The sequence below is a fragment of the Cololabis saira genome, chromosome 4 (assembly GCF_033807715.1).
Source record: "Cololabis saira isolate AMF1-May2022 chromosome 4, fColSai1.1, whole genome shotgun sequence".
Taxonomy (NCBI): Eukaryota; Metazoa; Chordata; class Actinopteri; order Beloniformes; family Belonidae; genus Cololabis; species Cololabis saira.
This window is the reverse complement of record NC_084590.1, coordinates 23,558,503-23,578,723: the sequence shown is the minus strand read 5'-3', so window position 1 is coordinate 23,578,723 and position 20,221 is coordinate 23,558,503. Positions and strand designations below refer to the sequence as shown.

The window sequence follows — 20,221 nt, the reverse complement described above, 5'->3', positions numbered from 1 at the left end:
ACCTTTTGCTGAATAATACTCGATTTAACATTCAAATAAAATATTTCTCCTTTTGCATGTGGAGATTAGCACCTTCCTTTCGAACGTATTAAATACAGACGCAATCACAATCCCCGCAATTACTTTCAGGCTTGGTAAATCTCATTGCGCGTGGTAAATGGACCAATTTGCATCTTCCCCTCCCAGTATTTAGCGATTTCTGGCGGGTACGCCCCATATTGATTATTCATCAGGGCAAAAGTACTAAATGAATAGCGTGTGCTATTTTGCGCATTTGAGAGACGCAGTCCTCTTTGCACGCTGTTAGTAGATCAGCTGGCACTTTGGTTTGCGGGTGATGTCAAGTTTGCACACGTTTTTACACACGCAAAGCTTTAGTAAATCGGGCCCTAAGTGCCTTATAAACACCTTTTAGGAATTGTTCATTACTATTATTAAAGTTCAACATAATATTTAGAGTGAACTCTAGATAACATGTCACTTAAGATGATTTAAGTATTTTAAACCACAGTTCTTTTTTTTTACGTACCTTTGTCAGCCCTGTGGAGAAAATAACATGCATATTTGTTTCCAGGGTAATTTGGGGGTCATCTTTGGCTGCAATTTCCTCTGCAGCAACAGCTGTCACATACTCTGAGTGTGTCTTAAATATCCCAGGTGTTGCTGCAAACAATCCTATAGATACCTAGATTGATCGACAGACAAGATAGGAATACCCAGCAGAGTAATAAGAAAGAGTGACTAAAGAGTGAGATGGATCCTGGAGAATGGGAAGAGTATGTGGGTGTCTGTTCACAAACAGGGGAGTCAGATTAAAATAGAAGACGGGCCATGTGATGACAGCGTGACTGTCGAACACCTGCAGCAGAGCGGCACAAAGAAACGTAGACAGAGGGTGTCATAATGGGATGTAAGGGATAAATGGAAAAGAAGGCAGGTGACAAAGGTAGAGGAATAAGCGTGGTGGGTGCCAATTGTGAACAGTGAGAATATGCAAAGCATTAGGGGGAACAGAGTGAGAAAGAGTGACTGACTGAATCACACACAGATGAGTGAAGAAGCTGGAACAAACGAAAAAAGAGGGTGACGATGAATAATGGAGATCATTATTGTGGGTTCCCAGTCAGATTTTGTGTAAATGAGACAAAGGTGATGTATTTCGATCTCATCAATGTCCATTTTTCCTCTCACTCCTCACTGCAGCTGGAATGAGAGAAAATGATCCAAAGGTCTCGCTGGCTGGAACAAACCGGATCGACAGTGTTACAGTGCTGCATTTGCAGAGTAGTTTTTAACAGGCCATGATATTTAGACATCCCTGACTGGCAGTTGTTGACATTTTAAAGGGAACCAGGCCCTCAGTGAGATCTAATGAGATGACAATGAGAGATATTCAAATTAGACAGAGTTGTTAGAATTTTCTGAACTGGTTTGAGTCTGCGTCAGAGAGTTACGCAAAACCAAAGCTGTGATAATAATCCAGAGTATTATGTTATATCAAAATACAGACATAGAAGTCATTAGCTCTCATTTTTAGTGGCCTTAGGTTATTAAACAGGGTCAGTAAGTGAACTTCAGGAAGGGACCAACTTAGCCAATGTGGTCGCTGTGATCATTAGTGTGAAACTCTGGAAATGACACCAAATACGGGACATTAGTGGCACTTCAGTAATCAGACGGCGATTGCTCCTGAGGCGATGATAGATTGAGACTCAAATAGTAGGAAAGGATGCTGCTGCCACTCAAGCATGAGACACACAGTAGTGGAAATCATTTATTTTACTGGTACGAACAGCTGCATACAGAACCAGTCGACAGCACAGTTATTAATTCCTCATTAATGAAAATATTTAACAGTTTAACCAAAATAAATCTATGGAAATGAAACTGCAGTGTAGTTAAATTTAAGTTTATGAGGCTTACATTTGTTTCGCTTCATTTTTTCTCTTTATAGCTGTGACTGTGACAGGCTGGGGGAAGGTGACCTTATTCATATAAAATGTGACTTTTGATGGTCTTTCTTGGTTATCTTCTTCAGGGCGTCTGTGTAAAAGGCTGTCGTTCCATCAACTTCACCTCTGCTTTGCTCTCATACGGTGATCTCTGCCCTTGTAATTAAACAATTTATATATATTAAAATACTTACATCTTTTTCTTTTTTTCTCATTTATTTTAAATTAAACTCCAGTTGCTTTAAGGTACTGTATGTCTTGCTAACAATTTTAATTGTTATTTTCCTGTCCTGAAACATACACACACCATGATGCAGGGTTGAGGTTGGTTTGGTTTGGTCTGGTAATTATGGCTTCATGGCATCTGTTTTGTGTTGGTTTAAAACGGTTTGTTTCGTTCATCTTCAAAGTTTTTCTTGAGTTTTCTTATTTTACTCTTATTAAGACTCCGTTCTTCAGTTTTATTTCTGAATGATCTGCTCTTCTATATGCCAACCAGTTGTTTTACTTCCTGATTTTGAAGGTATCCCTTGTGTGCTGCTTTAGGTTTAACTTCCTCTGTTCTCCTAGGTCCTGATTCCTAACATCTGTCTCATCAACCCGAGTCTTTTGTCCTGCCTGTCTCTACTTCCCTCGTGATCTTTTGTTGCTTCCTGTGCCTCCTCTGGTGTTGCTCTTCATGTTATCATTCTCAATAGCTTTTTTAAGTATTTGGGTTTTTGGACTTTTTGCTTTTGCAGCATTTCTATTTGAAATAAAAGGACTCTCATTTGCATCTTGGGTCCATTTCCAAAATATCCTAAATACATTATTTCCATATCCATGCCAGTCGGTCAGCTCATGCTATGAAGACTTAAAATGCTTCAATAATAACGAAACTAACATGACTTACGCTCCTGTCTTATCCATGTATATTGGCCACCTCAACCCAGTGAGCTATCTTTTTGAGGTATTGTAAGTGTAAAACTGATTTAATTTTATTTTGCCATATCTTTCCCTGCATACTTCATTAATGTGTTCATTGCATTTGCTCCTTATAGCACTTTAGCCACAGAAAGAGATCAATTTTATTCATCCACAGTTTGTCAAACTATGGACCAGTGATCATCATAGCCCCATGATCATAGTTTGAAAAATAGACATTTTCCAGTTCATCCTTATTTGATTGACAAGTTAAAAGTTCTACCTCTTCAATCTCAAATAAAGATTTGCCAGCTCTTGATTCCAGTTAGTTGCTGTGGTCTTTAACGAGGATTGTTTTTTCTGCACAGACTTTTTACAAAATGAAAGTAAGAATAATTCCATATTTCGTTTTCAGTTTTATTCCTTCACCATCATGTAGCTCATAGCTCATGCTGCTCTGTACACAATCTTAAATGTGCTATAAAGGGTACCAGGTGCATTGAAATACAGTGAGTTTCAGTATAGCTTGAAGTAAAAATCTGAGGGAAAAGAAATCTGGTAGTTTACAGTGTGACCGCAAATTGACCGATTGAAAAGTTACTTACACCTTAAGACTCTGAAATTGCTGACTCTTTTCCTTTTCTATTCAATTAAAATGCTAAATTGATCAGATCTGATGAGAACAGCAGCCAAGCGAAGTCAGCCTTGGTCGGAGAGGGGAGTTGGCAGACATTATTACCACTGGAATGTCACTGTCCAGTTTTTATAGCATCCAGATTTGCTCTGAACATGTCTTGTTGTTTTTTGTTTTTTTTTTAAGGATTAGCTGACGTAAAATTTGGCCATGGGCTTTAATTATAACGGGGAGTCTTACCAAAGTGAGATATGGGTAATTTTAATTGTGGATTTGTAATATATGAGAGCCCAGGAAACTCAGAGAGGGTTCCAGCTCTCCAACCTTTCCCGTAATGGTGCAGCTATTGTCTCTTTCCTCCGAGCAATGTGTGAATTTCATCAGCGAATAGGTTTTTTTTTTCTTAACGAGATTGACTTCCCTTGTGTTGTCTGTCAGTTGCTGCTTTTCTACTTGTTCTTTCAGGTCTGGATTTCTGTTTCTCACTCTTCCTGTCTATCATCCAGGTCCCTTGAGAGATACTGAGGAAGTATTTAAACACAATTTATGGTCTATTGTCTGGTCTCAGTTTGGGAAATTTCACTCAAAACTCTTGAAAGATCCTGTCCCTAGTGTCTTTGCACTTCCAACACGCACACACACAGACGTTTCATGCATCAGCATCCACAAGTTCCTCCTAGTCCAGAGCTGCGGGTTGCTGTGTTACCACTTCACCCCTTTGTCTACTTTTACACATCTGTTTTGAAAGTGGCTATTGTGTGCATGTGAGTGGATGAGGGGGCCCTTCTTCATGGCTTGGCTGTATTCTACAGTGCATGTGTCTCCAGTATGTTAGTGATGCTACTGGAGACTCAGCTCTGTTGGAATAACAACCAGGACCCACTGCAGCGCCACTAACCCCCCTGCAGCCATGCTGTGTGAGCTCAGGTGTTAGTGTCTATGCCTGGTTTTGCGTTTTCTTTCTATTCAAAAGGACACCCCACAAATGAGCCGATTTGATCTGTATCCTCCATCTGTCCTTTTTCATTTCTCTCTCTCTTTTTATCGACTGATGTACGACAGGCAAAAAGTCAATCAGCATCAGTAAGTCACTTAACGTAAATGTTAAAAAGAAGATAGTTTAACAGAGTGTCTCTTGTCAGTTTAAATATCCACTGATTAACATGCAGATATGGAAGCTAGGGAAGATAGGGAAGATAGGGAAGCTGCTGAATTGCTGCAACGTACACAGGGCTTGTCAGAACTGATATATAGTAGAGTTTAGATAAATCTATAGTCGTGAGGAAGGATGTCTTTAATCATCAGCAAGTAGAATGTAGATGATTGCCAACCATTCCCTCGCTGCTGGATCAAGTTCACGCCTCTCCAAATGCAGATTGGCTTGGTCTTGGGTGGTCCAGTAAACAACGTAGCAGAGAAAAGATACAGGCGCTAATTAATTCATTAAACTCATCCTCTGGGCCGACTCTTTACCTGAGATAGATTGTTGTGCAATGTGAGTAATTTACACTATTAGTGTTCAGCTAACTGACTAATCTAATCTGTGTTGCTTTCAATTGATTAATGAGTGTAATCAAGGACTAAATAGTATTTGTCTGGTATCGTTGCAATACAAATCCTTGTTCCAAGGGTTTTTAATTTACTCAGAACTAAATCAATGAATTTTACTCATTACGAGTTTGACCAAGGGGTGAACAAGGTTTCATCAGATACATCTGTCCATCCATTTTATGTACACAAACTGACTACACTGAATAATGACTTTAGGTTAAACTGTTTTGTTTAAGCAAGCTTCCAATATGGAAGCAAATGTTGGATACCAAAGAAAATATAACTTAAGTCTAACATGAACCACTTCAGTTAGTATTATCAAATAGAGATGCATGTTACCATGTTACCATAGCCAACCAATTAGTTTTTTAATCCATTAAGCCAATCACACAACCTTCTTGAACTGCCTCCATCGTCGTTCTACACTGAAATGTTTCCATGTTAATTTACATGCTATCAATTAAACTGTGGCATTGAGATTAGTCAGTTTTGACCTGAAGCTCTGTTTTATGCTGCACTTTGGGCATTCAACACTGAGCTCAAACAAACAAACAAAAATCCCACCCTTTTGATAAATCTAATTATGTATGTATAGCCGTCAACCTTTGGCAAGCAGCTGTACAGGGACTGTGGTCCAATCATTTGATAAAGATTTTCCACAGCACCAAGGGCTCAGATCCGTGGAAACTCATTATTTACATTATCTACTGACAGAATCAGCCCACCGTTTACAGTTTTATCTCATATAAATCTACAGTGATTTAATCGCATGAAACAGTACTTATAAAATACTTCCCAGTTCCTATTAGCACTTAAGTAGGAAGTGGTACTTTACAGAGGATAATATCTGACAACAATATAAATACAAGGGATGGGCATTATTAATCTATTATCGATAACTGATCGTTAAGTTGTTTTTTGATCATGTGGAATTTGATCATTATAAGGAGGATGTCTTGAAGTTTTGGCGCTGCCAGCAGGGGGCGCAATTTATTTTAATTAGTCCAAATTATTTGGACCACAAAGCTACTGTAGAACTTGAAAGTAGAAGTGAGTAAAATGAAGTTTGTTGTTGGATCATTCAAACTTAATAATAATAAATAATAATAATGACTTGGATTTATATAGCGCCCTTCTAGGCACCCAGAGCGCTTTACAGAAATCATTATTCATTCATACACATTCTCTCTGGTGGTGGTAAGCTACATTGTAGCCACAGCTGCCCTGGGGCAGACTGACAGAAGCGTGGCTGCCATATCGCGCCTAACGGCCCCTCCGACCACCACCAATATTCATACACATTCAAACACATTCACACGGGGCAAGGTGGGTAAGGTGTCTTGCCCAAGGACACTACGACAGCAAACTGGGACAGAGCGGGATTCGAACCGCCGACCTTCGGCTCTACCACCTGAGCTACTGCCGCCCCAAAAAAAAAATTATTATTTAATCATTAAAAATTAAAAATTAAAAAATGGAAAGCTATATTGAACCTTGCTCCATTCGCTTTCTTTTTTTATTTCTTTTAAAGAGGGTGAATGGAGCGAGGTCCGTCAAGCTGGTGAAGTTAGAGGCATCCCTGCGGCATTTTTTTTTTCGTTTTTGTTTTTCGTTTTTTCCCTTATAAATATCAACAGACACGTTCCATTACAGACCTAAATGTGTACTAGTCTGTGCATATCAATAAATATATGTGCAATGATGTGTGTGTCTGTTGTTCAATACAACTGATCAGACCAAGCACAGACACAAGCTGCTCTGATCCAGACGGGTGGAGTGTGGAACAAACTGTCACACAATGTCGAGAGAACGACACAGATTCAGGACATTTCCATCAGGGGATGAAAAAAGAAAAAAACTAAAGAAAATGGAAGAGTTTAATGCCTCTCTGAAAGGCTCGTTTGATAAATTTGTTACAAAAATCACCGATCCAACCGGGTCTCAAGCAGCCGTGGGGCCCCTCGTCGAGGCAAGAGATGATGATGAGGCAGGGGAAGGTATCCAGTATTTTGCTAATTGGAGAGTTAAAATTGCACATATAGACACTCAATCCGACCCGAAAAACCCCAAAATTTCGAGGGCCCCCCCCCACCATTTCGCACAGGGCCTCGCAAATCTCCCAGGTGGCTCAATTTTCTCATCAAAAATCAGTCGGCATGAGTTACGTTATTAATGTCGCAGGTGGTTTTTGAATTTAAAGGAGACCTATTATGAAAAACACGTTTTTTCTTGCTTTAACATTTATAAAGTGGTCTCCCCTCAGCCTGCCAACTCAGAGAAGGAGGAAGCAAACAAATTCTGCAGTGTCTGTACAGCCGCCCGGATGAGCCGTCCAGTCTGATGTGGCTTCTACGAGCCGTTCAGATTCTGCTCCCTTTCGTTACGTAACAACGGGAGCGATTTCCATCGGTTGGCCTCCGATGTGTGAAACCATGCCCACAACTAACTCTGGCCGGAACAACAACAACAACTCCAACGGCCGGAGCCGTTTTTTCGTAGCGGTGTATCGAGTCATTCAGGCAGCCAATCAGCACAGTGCCTCATTATCATAGCCCCGCCCACTCAGAATCCCTCATAGATAATGAGGTTAGAGAATGGGAAGATAAAGACATTCCTCAGAGGCTGAATTTCTAATATATTTAGCAAAAAAATCTAAAAATCAAAAGCTTGTTTTTAAGACATTCAAGGCCCGTTTAAAATAGGTATTAGATGCCATAATAGGTCCCCTTTAAATATTTAAGGTTTAGCTTGAAACTTCTGGCCCCCACTGCCTTAGTTAAGCTTGTTTTTAGTTTATTTAAACAAAATAATTGACATCTGGTAAATATTCATGAAAATAATAAAGATTGATTGATAATTGATTGTTACTTTTCCTGATGATAGACAAGGATACACTTCTAAAAGTAATAAATACACTTATACAATATAAGTAAGTTTTTTTCTATATTAATTATGTGAGTAGACAATGAATAAATAAATAAATTATATACATATACATATATATGATGTTATGAATATCAATAACGGTATGTAGTGAATGCTGATATTGAACCCAGCAGTAGATATTTATTTAAAGAGTGCAGCTGCTTACTTTTAATAAAGTTAAACACAATAGGCTGTTGTGAACTGTTCATTCACTCTTACCAGGTATTTTCAATGTGTTGCTATTGTCTCACTACAATCAGATGTACTTGTTTGTTTTTTTAAATATCAATATCATATTTCCACATGTGTTTTGTGCTCCTCAGGGACTTACATTTCTTCTGGCATTCCTGTGCTTCCCTGATTCATTTGAACAATCCCACAACCTCCCACCCATCATCCCGAGAACAGATACTGAAGCAACTATAGCTGTATAATTCAGTGCAATTATGCTTTCTCCAAAATACAATCTAGTCAAGAGTTTTAAACAGCTAGAAATACAAAAGTAAATGTGAAACTCAGGCAAGTTCAGGACAGTTGTTTGTCAAAAAAGCATGAAGCTCCAAACAATACTCTGCTCAGGAGACAAACTTGCTCTAACATAACATAGCAGGCTAAAATAAACCTTAAGAAGACTGTGCAAATATTTTCAGGCCTCATTCTGCCCAGTAGGAAATTATCTGGACTCTACACGGCTGATTTTACTCCATCCTGCCAGCTACAGCTCTGCCCATGTAGACTTAATTAAACTTTCCTGTGATATGTCCTCCTGGAGTTGTGCTGGTTCTCCCTCTATTAACTCAGATTTAAGACTGTTGTGGTTGAGAAAAACGAATAATGAAAGGGTAGTTATTTCTTCCATACATACATTTATTAGCAGGTTGGACTTGTTCAGCAGTCAAGCTCTGCTTCTCTGTAATCTAATTTTCATCCCAGTATAGCTGTAGGCCAACCATGCAGCTCTCGCACATGCCGTCGCTAAGCTTCACTGGGACGTTTCAGGCTTAAGCACTAAACTTAAAAGCATGTTCAGAGTACTTCTTGCAGGAGGGCGACATATGGATTAGACAGCATGTATCGGTCTGTTCACATGTGACAAAACTGCCAATAATGAAACAGGATGGTGCAATAGAGAATATAGTAAACATGCTCCTCTGTAATCTTTAATAAACTGTCAGCAAATTAGACTAAAATGATTTTAATATCCACCACCAAACAATTGATACATACTGTCCTTTGTGGGAGCGGCGTGATGTTAAAATACTGGATGCATGCTTTTGAATTTGAGTTGAGCTTAAATATCTAGCTCGAGTATTCAACAAGAAAAATGTGTTTTTGTGTTTAAGGGGGTGTCTGGGAAAGGTAAGAGACAGAGAAATCTGTGTTTCGTTATTGCTGATCGCAGGTACCATTCAAAATGTCAGAGTGCTGTGAGTGCTTAAGAGAGCGGCAGATGAAGACAATTGCAATTTTACAATTTTATAAAAGGAGAAGTGGAGGAGTTACGAAAGGAGAAGCCTGGAGATTAGGGCTGGGCGATATATCGAGATTTTAATATATCGATATATTTTCAAACACGATATGGTACGAGACAATATCGTTTATATCGATTAAAAAAAAAATGTTTTTTTTTTTTTTTTAATTTTTTTTTTTAATGATTTTGATATAGCTTATTTTGTGACAAATTGACTTGAATGTTTTATTTGAGATTTGCACAAATGTTTTGTTATTTGCACAACTGTCAACCTCAGTGGAAAAGTCTGCCTGTTACTGTCTACATTGTATTAATTGCAGAGTGTATTTTAATTTAATTGTTATGCAGGAAAGGGATATTTGTTTTATTTTATTCAAGAAGCATTTTTATTCTATATATGCAGGCAGTTTATTTTTATTTTTATTTCATTTGTTTTATACATTTTGATATTGTGCAGACCTGTTAACTAAGGTACCTGTGTGACATTTGGCACGTGGCTTTGTATTAAAACTGACTGTTTTTTTAAGGGTTTGCCTCAGAAAAAAATGAAGCTAACAGAGATGCTATGCTATAATGCTTTGGGGGAAACCCCAATTAAGGCACAGAAAAAATATCGAGATATATATAGAGTATCGCCATTTAGCTAGAAAATATCGAGATATGACTTTTGGTCCATATCGCCCAGCCCTACTGGAGATCAACCTGAAAAAAATAAATAAATCAAGGGGTTTGTGTAGAATTGTACATGAAAAAAATGTGATCGACGTGGAAGAAACGTACTGTAGGAGGGAACAGATAAGACAAAGGGGGAAGAAACGGGAAAATGTGACGTTTTCTGACATCCAGACTGATGTGTGCCCAGAGTCTGGAGGACAGGACCTGCCTGGGACGAGCACAGCGCTGTCACTAATTCATCATGACATTAATCTTAGGAGTAGGATCAACATAGGATCTAGGAAAGCATTTCTGAAATTAAATAAATCATTTAATCAAAACCATTGGAGAGCCTTCACAATCTCTGCGCTCCGGGGAAATATTTTCACATCCGTTCGGGTAAAAGTCTCCACCAAATTCATATAGATGAAGCACAGGTAAATGGATGTAACGGATGCCTTCAGGTACATGGCAAGAAATTATTGTGAAAGGTCATAGGACAGAGTCTGACATTTACCAAGACGCGCATTTTATTGATAGTGATATCCACAGACACACACACAAGCAGGATGGTGGCTTCCAGCATCTCGCCTCTGTTAGTTATCAGCAGAGCAGCGAGAACAAGGAGCCAGAGACGTTAGCTGTTTGTCTGCTCTTCAAATCTACTTGCGTTCAAACATCACTTAACGGGATTTGCGCAAGCGTCTCAAGATCCTTGGCTTAGCGCACAACACACACTTGGTTCCTTCTCGAACACTTAAACGCACTAAAATACTCACACTGGGGCTGGCATAGCTCCAACTTCATCACAACGTGCTCTGGCAGGCTGATTGAGTGATCAAAGCTAATCACATTTAATCATATCTAATCATAAGTAATGACCAATACTGGGTGCACAGACATGGAAACACTCCCTCCAACTTTCGCCTCTCCTTCACATTTGACACCCTCAACACCACACATGCACCCGCTACCAACCCCTCCTTCCTCTTCCCTCACCACCTGTTCCCTTCCCTTTCCTGTTTACCCCTCAGTCAAACACAGATGGAGGAGAAACCAGTGGAATATGTCAAAAAGAGGAGAAAAATGACTAAATTAAAGAGAGATGGCAGATGGGCATTGTCAGGAAAACATAACGCCTGGCACCAGACTCAGCATGCACTATATTTTGGGGTATTCGTGCTCAGAGAAGGAACAGGATGCTCTTCCAACCGACTTCACTGTTCGTTAACCTCTCTTATTCAGAACAACCAGAAAGAATGGCTTCTTTTTCAACATCATTGTTTTCCTTCCTGTTTAGATTTGCTGCACAGTTTGAAAACGTTCACCATGTTGAGCCTTTGCAATTTCTTCTTTTGTGTCACCTTACTTTTGGGCGTTTTTAGATTGGATTATTATCGCTGGGTGATGAACACGTGTTTAACGCGCATTGGTAATATAAAAGCAAGGCGTGTTTTTGTCACCTGAAGGCAAGTCGGGAGGCATTAACCCTGTAACCTGTGTGGGCGTGTAGAATGACGTATTGTCTCTACATCAGCAAGATTTATACGCCGTCAGACAGGTGTAATTTTCAAGTCGAGGATGGATGAACACCAGGATGAGTGTTTTTTGGCCGGGTTTTGCTTCTTGCAAACCCCTGTTTTTTCATTTTCTTGGCCGCTTGGCCATCCTTTATGGTTCCGAGGCTGAGCAGCTCACGGATAAAGGTGCTACCTGTGACGCTGCTATTGTTACTCTCGTCAGTCATTTCCTTATTTTATTAAATAATAATAAGTTGTGGTGGGTTGTGCTCAGATTGGGTGATCAACGACCCGCCACCCCACGTTAGTTCTGTTTACATTAGACCTGACCCGCAGTCAAGACGACCCTCAGAGGAGAGTTATTCGCGGGGCAGCTCGACACGCCACCCCGCGTCAGTCAATGTAAAAAGGACAAACGACACGCTAGATCTGTGTGTTAAACGCGGGGTATCCACCAATGTAAAAGGGGCTTTTGATAAAAGTCCCACTGAGGTGTTTACTTGGACTGCAATTACATGAAATGATAATGTGGTAAGATAACTTTTCAGTAAGCCACGTGGATAGTGGAAAAATTCTTATGACATGAATTTATAGGTCACAAAAGCCCTGCTGAGTTCGTGAGATGTGTCTGATTTCATGGACAGGGATGGTGGACGTTTTTGCATACCCTGCAGCCAGCTCTCCTGCTTTCTTATTTGTTCATCTATTTCTCCTTTTTACAACCAGAACAGCTCCTGCTCTGGCTTTTCAGTTGAATTTTAAAGCATTGATCTACTTCAAATGATGCATTCGGTCAGTGGGTCAAACAGCATCTAAATCACCATCTGACATGGAAATTGCTTCTGCATATCAGCAGCCCTGTCCAACAGTCTGATGTACAGAGTCAAGAAAGAGCAGGCCAAGGTTTGAACTTCTCTTTCAAGCCCTCCCTTTTTTTCATTCTTCGCACATCCCTCTTAAGTCTGGGGGCTCAGACTTTGCTCCGTGCATTGCAGCAGCTGCAGTAGTCTGTACGTGTCTGTCCAGGTGGGGCTCAGAAACAGTGTTGAGCTGTAGATCCCCAGCATCTTGTCAGTGCTCATAGGCCAATATGCAATCATTTATATTGCAAGAATATATTACAGAACAATAGACCTGTGTAGATGAGTGTCTGTTGTCTGTTGTGGTCAGGCGTCCTAGAAAGGGACACCTAAAATGCTTGTCTGGGATGATCAGCGTCAGACACCAACAGACGTCAGACACCTTTACTGTCAAAGCTGCTTCATGAGTCCACTTATGAGACCGTCACTCTCAGGTCACGCAGAGTGAAGGATTGTGGGAATTTAACAAATCCCAGAACAGAGACTTTACAGACCTCAACGAGTTCAACTCCAACTTGCTCTGAGTGAGGAGGCCACATGTAGGATGAAGCTGAAAGACATGATGTCACTCCGTCACAAGTGCAAAGTAAAAAAGGAAACAGGCACAAAGAAGTGTAGTCCACTGTCGTAGGCTGTTGCACGTACCGTACTTTCACACTGCCCCTAAGTGGCAACAGTCAGCAACAACAGGCCAATATGCACACGATTGCCTTAAGACCTTGGTGTGTTTCATGCTGTCATTGTCAGATTTTCTTTTGATGTGAAAAGAATATTTATCATCAAAAGAGGTCAAACTAGACTGTCTATAGTTTAATTTGATCAAAATTATTGCAGAAAGACTGCAATTAAGATAACCATCACATTTCCTCACACCCCTCTATCAGTCATGGGCTTCTCTGAAAGGCACCCTTGCTTCCATATGAACTTTCATTTCACGAATCAGCTCGCTGTGAAACAAAAGAAACTGGGTATTATGAAGAGCAGCATTAACTCCATTAATGCCTGATGGCTTTTTTTTTTAAGAAATGCACTGTGCCACACTTATGTCTCAAAGTGCCACATACTGAGACACAGTTTAAGTTTGCAGCCTTCCAAGGTAAACAACCGGGAAGAGATGTGGCAGCATGCACCTCGTAGGAGACTAAAGTGGAGGGAAAGCGTGGAGCTTTCCTTTGAGATCATAAGCAAACAGTCATCGGGGTATCTCTTTGTCCTCTCCAGGATGCTTTGCTGCGACTCGCAGCGGTTGTTGATGCACGCTCGCTGCGAGTGGCCCTGCGAGACAGCGTACAGGAGCTGCTTCCCAGCACGGTATTTGCTCACACACAATGCATGTGCAGGTGAACATCATTTAAATTTCCTTAAATCGTTGGCTGGAAGAAAAGAGAAAAAGGCACCTGTTAGTATCCAGCATGGTGGAACTCCCACTGAATGCTAATAACAATGTCACACCAGGAGACGAAGCCCCTTTAAGAACTGACGAGGCTCATCGCTCATTACATCTACTAGAAAGTGATTAATCATGCAGGTGTATGTGTGTGATGTATTCCAGGAGTGCACGTGTGTCTACATGCTGGATGGACACTCGAGGCTGCTGTCTGACGACCCGGCTCATGAACTGCCACAGGAGGGAAAGATCAGGTGTGTACATTTGTGTGTGTGTGTGTGTGTGTGTGTGTGTGTGTGTGTGTGTGTGTGTGTGTGTGTGTGTGTGTGTGTGTGTGTGTGTGTGTGTGTGTGTGTGTGTGTGTTCACTGCAAACCCCAGATGTTTAGTGGCACTAAATCACAGCTCTGTGCTGATTTACTGCTGCATTGCTGAGCGCGGTGATACAGAAGAAAGCCGTAGAACAAGCAGGGAAAAGAAGAGGGATGCAAGAGACAGCTGTTTTGTGTGAAGCAGGTGTCATCTGACCGAGCATGAACCACTCCAATCACATCATCAGCACATAGATAGGACTGTCACGGAAGAAAATCTCCTAATCAGGAAGCACAAAGACGTTCTCTGTTCTTTTATCTCACCGATACCACCTCTTCGTTTTCCCCCTCACTCCATCTCCTGCTCTTATTTTTCCATCTTGTCGAACATCTCTTTGCCCCTTTGACAGCCCGTATCTTCTTTTGTCATCTTCTATTCCACCGCCCCTCCCCGCTGCTTGAGTCGCTCTTTTCCATCGTTTCCCCTCAGCCTGCCCTTTCCCCAAAGCACTAAGTCTGTTTTGGTCTTCTTCCCCACAACCTCTATCCCAATCAACACTTCCCTTTCACCTTCAATCCCTCTCCCCATGGAAGCGTTGCAGGGCTCATCGCCCGCATAAGAGTGCCCTCTTCCCCTCAGTGAGCCGCGATGATCCTTCCCTCTCCTAAGTGCTCTCTGAAGCACTTCCTCTGGGTGCGCTGCTGCAACTGCGGCCCAGGCCTTGGCAAAATCCAGTACTACATTATTAATGAATTTGTTTGTTTGTCAGACAACCCTGTTTCCAACGCCTCAATGCCACGGACACATGCAGGTTCCCACACAGAAATGCTTGTGAGATCCATTCACACAAGGAGACAGGGAAGCACACCCTACAAATGCCTCTTGACACACACGTTTACCAGACCTGCACACAGTTTAGAGGTTGTGTCTAAAAAAGAAACTGAAAAACAGCCCACTATGCTACTCTTGTCTCTCCAGTTCACCTGTCCATATAAGCTTGTTATCAAGACCTTGGCCATGGCCCACAAACACACACGAAACACACACGAAACACACACACAAACCCTCTCTCTCTCTCTCTCTCTCTCTCTCTCTCTCTCTCTCTCTCTCTCTCTCTCTCTCTCTCTCTCTCCTCTCTCTCTCTCTCTCTCTCTCTCTCTCTCTCTCACACAGTCTCATACTCAAACATATTTATGTTACAAAGTCTAAAAATACAGATGATAAATAAGCCGCAAGTGCTTTTTCAGTTTTTATTTTTTATTTACTTTTAAATAATAAAGCAAGGCAATAATATTCATTTTTTGAAATGTTAGTTGAAAGGTTATATGGAAGTTATTTAATCATTTTAGTTTTTGATCATTGCTTCATGACTTTGTAAACATTTAAGTATCTCATATTTTTAATTCAATTCAATAACAATAAATTCAATGATAATGTTCTTAACCTCCAGAGGTGGATGGTGTTGGTAAAATGGTAAGGAGGGTAAACTTTCCTTGGGGACCAAGACAAAGTGAGTCTAAGCAGCTTTGAGGTAGACTGTAATCATGAGTATGCAACAAAATGGCAATTAATGTTGAACTTGGGGCAATAGGTGCAAAAGGAGAAGAGTTTGCAGCACCTGCTTCAATAGAATTGAACTGGTACAGTACTTACATATTTATGATAAAGTAGGCAAGGATCAGAAGCCAAGGCCACGATCTCTCCTCATTTTGGATATATTGATAGTAGTTTGCACATCATCAGAAGTCGACTTCTACAGACTTAAAACAATAAAGTAGCTATCAGATGGAGAAAACTGCACAAAATGTCCTTTATACACTTTTTGTACTCATATAAAGGTAAAATGACCTTGTTTTTTTCAGCAGGGAATCTATCCACACTAGCTTTTAAACTGAATAACATTTTTGAGTCTCATAAGAAGCTTTGAATAGCAGTTTATTCTGATGTGGGTTGATTGCCTTGTATGCAAAATGTTATTGTATATTCAGCCAGTTCACGTCGGTCATTTCACGTCATTTTATTTTCTCATGAAAATTTGCTGAAACCAACAATAGACCTGGGCTTGTTTTGACTCTTGACTGTTAATTTAATCTCCAAAGGAAAAAGTACGTAGAGCCACTGCAGCAGGCAATTTATGTTACCTAGGAACTTAAAATCAGTCCAGAAAAACAGACACGATTACAACCACAGTTTAAAAGAAATTAATAGTTAACAATCAGGTTTTGTTTTTTTTTTCCCCCAAATCCAGCGGTACAGAAACTCTACCTGCTCGGCTTGCAGCTGGCCATTCTTCAAAACTTGGGGCAAAACATCAATTGACCTACTTGACGACAAAAACAGATCAGTTTAACTGAGATTTGTTGAGCTTTAAAGCAGAGGAAAGTCCATAATTCAAATCATTTTGCTTTTGGCCAGCAGGCACTGCTGTCTGCACAACTTACTGTCGTCCTATGTGAGTGATATGCAGCAGCCATAATGTAACAGACAGATGCACTGTGAATCTGTAAGTGTTGTATCACGCCCTTTTTTCACGAAGCACTGCCTCATCCGCCGAAGTGGTCAAGCCTCCCTGCCCGACAACTATGGCACGTCGTCATTTGTGCTCAGACATTACTTGTTCTTGCCATCCATGCTCATTTTTAATTGGCTTAATGATTGTGCAGGGAAGCTGCGTCCAGCAAATGCAGTGCATCACAAAAAAGGTTCTGTGTATTTGCCACAATAAAATATTTTGTGATTGATGCGGACTGTTCCTCCGTGAGCTGACACTTGGAAATCAATGCAGCATGCTGAGATGTGGCTGCAACGGTTTGAGGGGATTTCAGACTCTGGGAGCATGTAATGTACTGACTGCTACCTTGTGTGTGTGTGTGTGTGTGTGTGTGTGTGTGTGTGTGTGTGTGTGTGTGTGTGTGTGTGTGTGTGTGTGTGTGTGTGTGTGTGGTGGGGGGGGTCTAAGGAGCTGCCAAGGGGCTTATCTGATTTATTATGTGAAGCACATGAATGTTGAATTTACTTATGTGCTTGGGTTAAATTATTTTGCTTCTTTACTTATCATTTCCATATTCATTGACATGTGTGTGCAGGTATCCCTGTGTGCCTGTGCATGTGTGTGTTCTGGCCTATAACACGTCCAGAATAAACAAGTGTATTTTTGCATAAAAAATCCACCATCTGTATTAGACATAACAATCACCCAGATCAGACCTGCACATTTGCCATCATTGCACCTGGCTTCACACTTGACCAGTTCTGCTACACAGACACGTCATTTGGAGTATTAAGTTCTTATAGTTTCACAAGAAATAATAGTGCTGTTCATCAGCTTTTTGGAATAGCGTGGCTTAACATAAGACATCTGGTTTTGCAATGTTTGTGATTGTTTTTCCATTTGCCACAAGTGTTTTCCAAAACCTCTCTTTGTTTTGATCTCAATAGCTTCTGACAGACTCTTTTTTTAAGACAAATGTGATGTATATTACTGTCTCTCTCCAGCCTGAGTAAACTGAGCTTGAATCTGTCGTAGGAGTATTTCGAACCAGCTGAAGCGATGTCAGTGTGCTGGCCTTCCTCCATCTGAACTGCCAGAGAAATACAGAGTCTGCCTCGCAGCGCCGTTACCAGGACACAGAAAAGGTGCGGTCGTGCGTTTTCTGAAGAGTCTTACAAGGGCTTGAATTGCGCTGGTGGACCCGCATGTGAGTGTGTGTTTTCGTCTGAGGATGTGTGAGCATGTGCCTGCACGCATGCAGAGAAGCACACAAGTGTGAGCGTGGGAGGAAAGAGAGGGGAAAAAAACAAACGAAGGGAGATAGAGGGGAAAGTAGCGAACAAGAGATGATGATTGCATGGAGAGAGGTATGGAGCTGTGTGGGCTGCAAAATTGGACAACAGATCCAAAAAAAGAAATGAAAGGTTTGTGATGATAAAAAAAATCTGAGATTGGAAAAAACAGACTCTGCATTGTTCTTCAAATGAGCAATGCCGTTTTTTCAGTTTTATTTTTTACATATCAAAGCAAAGAAACACCTGAGGATATATGTAAGCATGGAATAATATTGCAGGAAACAGAGTTAGTGTGGTGCTTTGTTCTGTTGTCTGTAGTTCTTGAGCATCACTCAATGATCCAATTATAATCATTATGATCTGTTTTCGCTATCAATTTAAAAGCAAAAACAATCCCATTTAGGATGTATCAGATATATTAAAATATGATTATGAACTTGACAAGGACAAAGAAAATTACAGGAGAGTGATGAGATGAACAAGTGCGTCTCTTCTGAATAAATGCATTATGTATTTTGAACTGTCTCCCTTTTTCTCCATCCTTTCAGCTGTTGTTGTTCCGATCTTGGATCAGGACAAAGTCCTTGCCGTCGTACTGGTGAGACCTTCGTTCAATGACAAACAAAAGGATTTTAAAGAAATTAAATTAACCAGAGTCACAAATTGAATGCTGATTATGTCACCGCCGCCACCTCCTCTTTTCTGAAAGAGTAGATTAATGTGAGCTGATTCAATTTTAGTTAACATGAACAAATGAAATGAGCTCTGGGGAGGCTGCACAACATGCATGTCAATGACTGAACAAAAACTGCATCACTGAGTGTATGTGTCTGTGTGTTGCAGGTGGGCTGTAACCCGCTAACTGATCAGGATGAACTGAATCTGAACCTGCTTGAAAAACATGTAAGTTCTCTTTATCAGCTTTTTTCTTCGTCAAGTATGGTCTTTTTTTTAATCCAAAACATTTTAGCGCTCTTCAGAGCAGCTGCCCGTGAACATTCAAATGAATGATGGTTACAAGCAGGAGAAAACTGCAATGAGATAGTGAGGTGTTTTCAGTTGACTCAATCCTAAGTTTGAAATACAACCGAGTAATGACATAGAGTTACAGCGGAGGTGACATCTTGAAATCCATGAAAACTTTCTAATAGATCAACTCACAACACTGAAAGAAAGATAAACGTATAGATAAATCGATAAAAAAAAAGAGAGAGAGCTGAATTTCATCATTAGAACACATTTCCCATTGTTAAGCTCAGCGGAGCAGGTGGAGAACAACACTGGAAACCTTTGTTGCGGCCTGTGACATTTCACTGGTGGAAGTTAGAAGGTAGCTAAAGGAAAATGATCCCAAACACACCTGAATGGCCACAATGGATTGCCCCAAGAGGCTCAAGCTAAAGATTTTACAATAATCTTACAGCCCCTCTATACACACACACCTACACGCAAACACACACACACACACACACACACACACACACACACACACACACACACACACACACACACACACACACACACACACACACACAACTTCCCAACCATCATTAACAATCTCCAAAAGAATCTGACAAAAATACGTGAAGGAAGAAGAAGACTCAGCTGCTTCAACATGTGTTTGTGAACTGTGATACTTGCAGCAGATATTTTATGGAAATAATCATACAGGGACTCTTCTTGCTTATATTTTCTTTTATTTCAAGACTGTAAACAACAGAAGTATAAAAGTTATCATGCTTAAATAATCCAGGACATCTTTCTTGTATAACTTTATGCCTTTTAAAATCAGGTCAACTTTTACTTACTTGGATATTTTACAGTCATCTTTTTTTTCTCAAACCTTAAGCTCTAAACTTCAGAGACTATGGCTGTGCTCCAAATTACATACTTGTACTTTTATGCTTATTATATCGAGTGAATAAGTGTGTTTTCACAGACAGTTTTGGCAGTTGTGATGACGGTAGAGCTTGGGTGCTTTAGTCTCTTATAAAAAGACGAGAGATCAGACACATGACAAGGAAAACTGGGCTTATTTTATTTTGGGGGGAATTTACGATCAATGAAAGGTCGAAGCCTAATGAAGATTGATTCCCATCCTAATTACTGGTAAGAGCACAGCAGCAGTTTTAAACTGGAACAACAGTGTACACCCGATGGTATGAAACATAGCCACCTCACTTTTGACACGTTTCTTTTACATCATCTCAGTTATATTTCTTGAATTATAAACAAAGACAGCTTCATTGAGCTGCTCACCTTTGAGA

The 20,221-nt window shown here is 40.5% G+C and overlaps 1 protein-coding gene across 3 annotated transcripts in view; it reads left to right on the top strand.

Annotated features, from left to right (window-relative positions):
* Nucleotides 1-20,221, top strand: part of LOC133441667 (cGMP-dependent 3',5'-cyclic phosphodiesterase) — a 196,671-nt gene that overhangs the window by 148,025 nt on the left and 28,425 nt on the right. For all 3 annotated transcript variants that reach the window (XM_061719203.1, XM_061719205.1, XM_061719204.1), the window contains 5 exons: nucleotides 13,692-13,781; nucleotides 14,023-14,111; nucleotides 17,695-17,804; nucleotides 18,503-18,552; nucleotides 18,798-18,857. In XM_061719203.1, coding sequence (XP_061575187.1) covers nucleotides 13,692-13,781; nucleotides 14,023-14,111; nucleotides 17,695-17,804; nucleotides 18,503-18,552; nucleotides 18,798-18,857 — 399 coding nt within the window. The remainder of the gene's footprint in view (nucleotides 1-13,691; nucleotides 13,782-14,022; nucleotides 14,112-17,694; nucleotides 17,805-18,502; nucleotides 18,553-18,797; nucleotides 18,858-20,221) is intronic.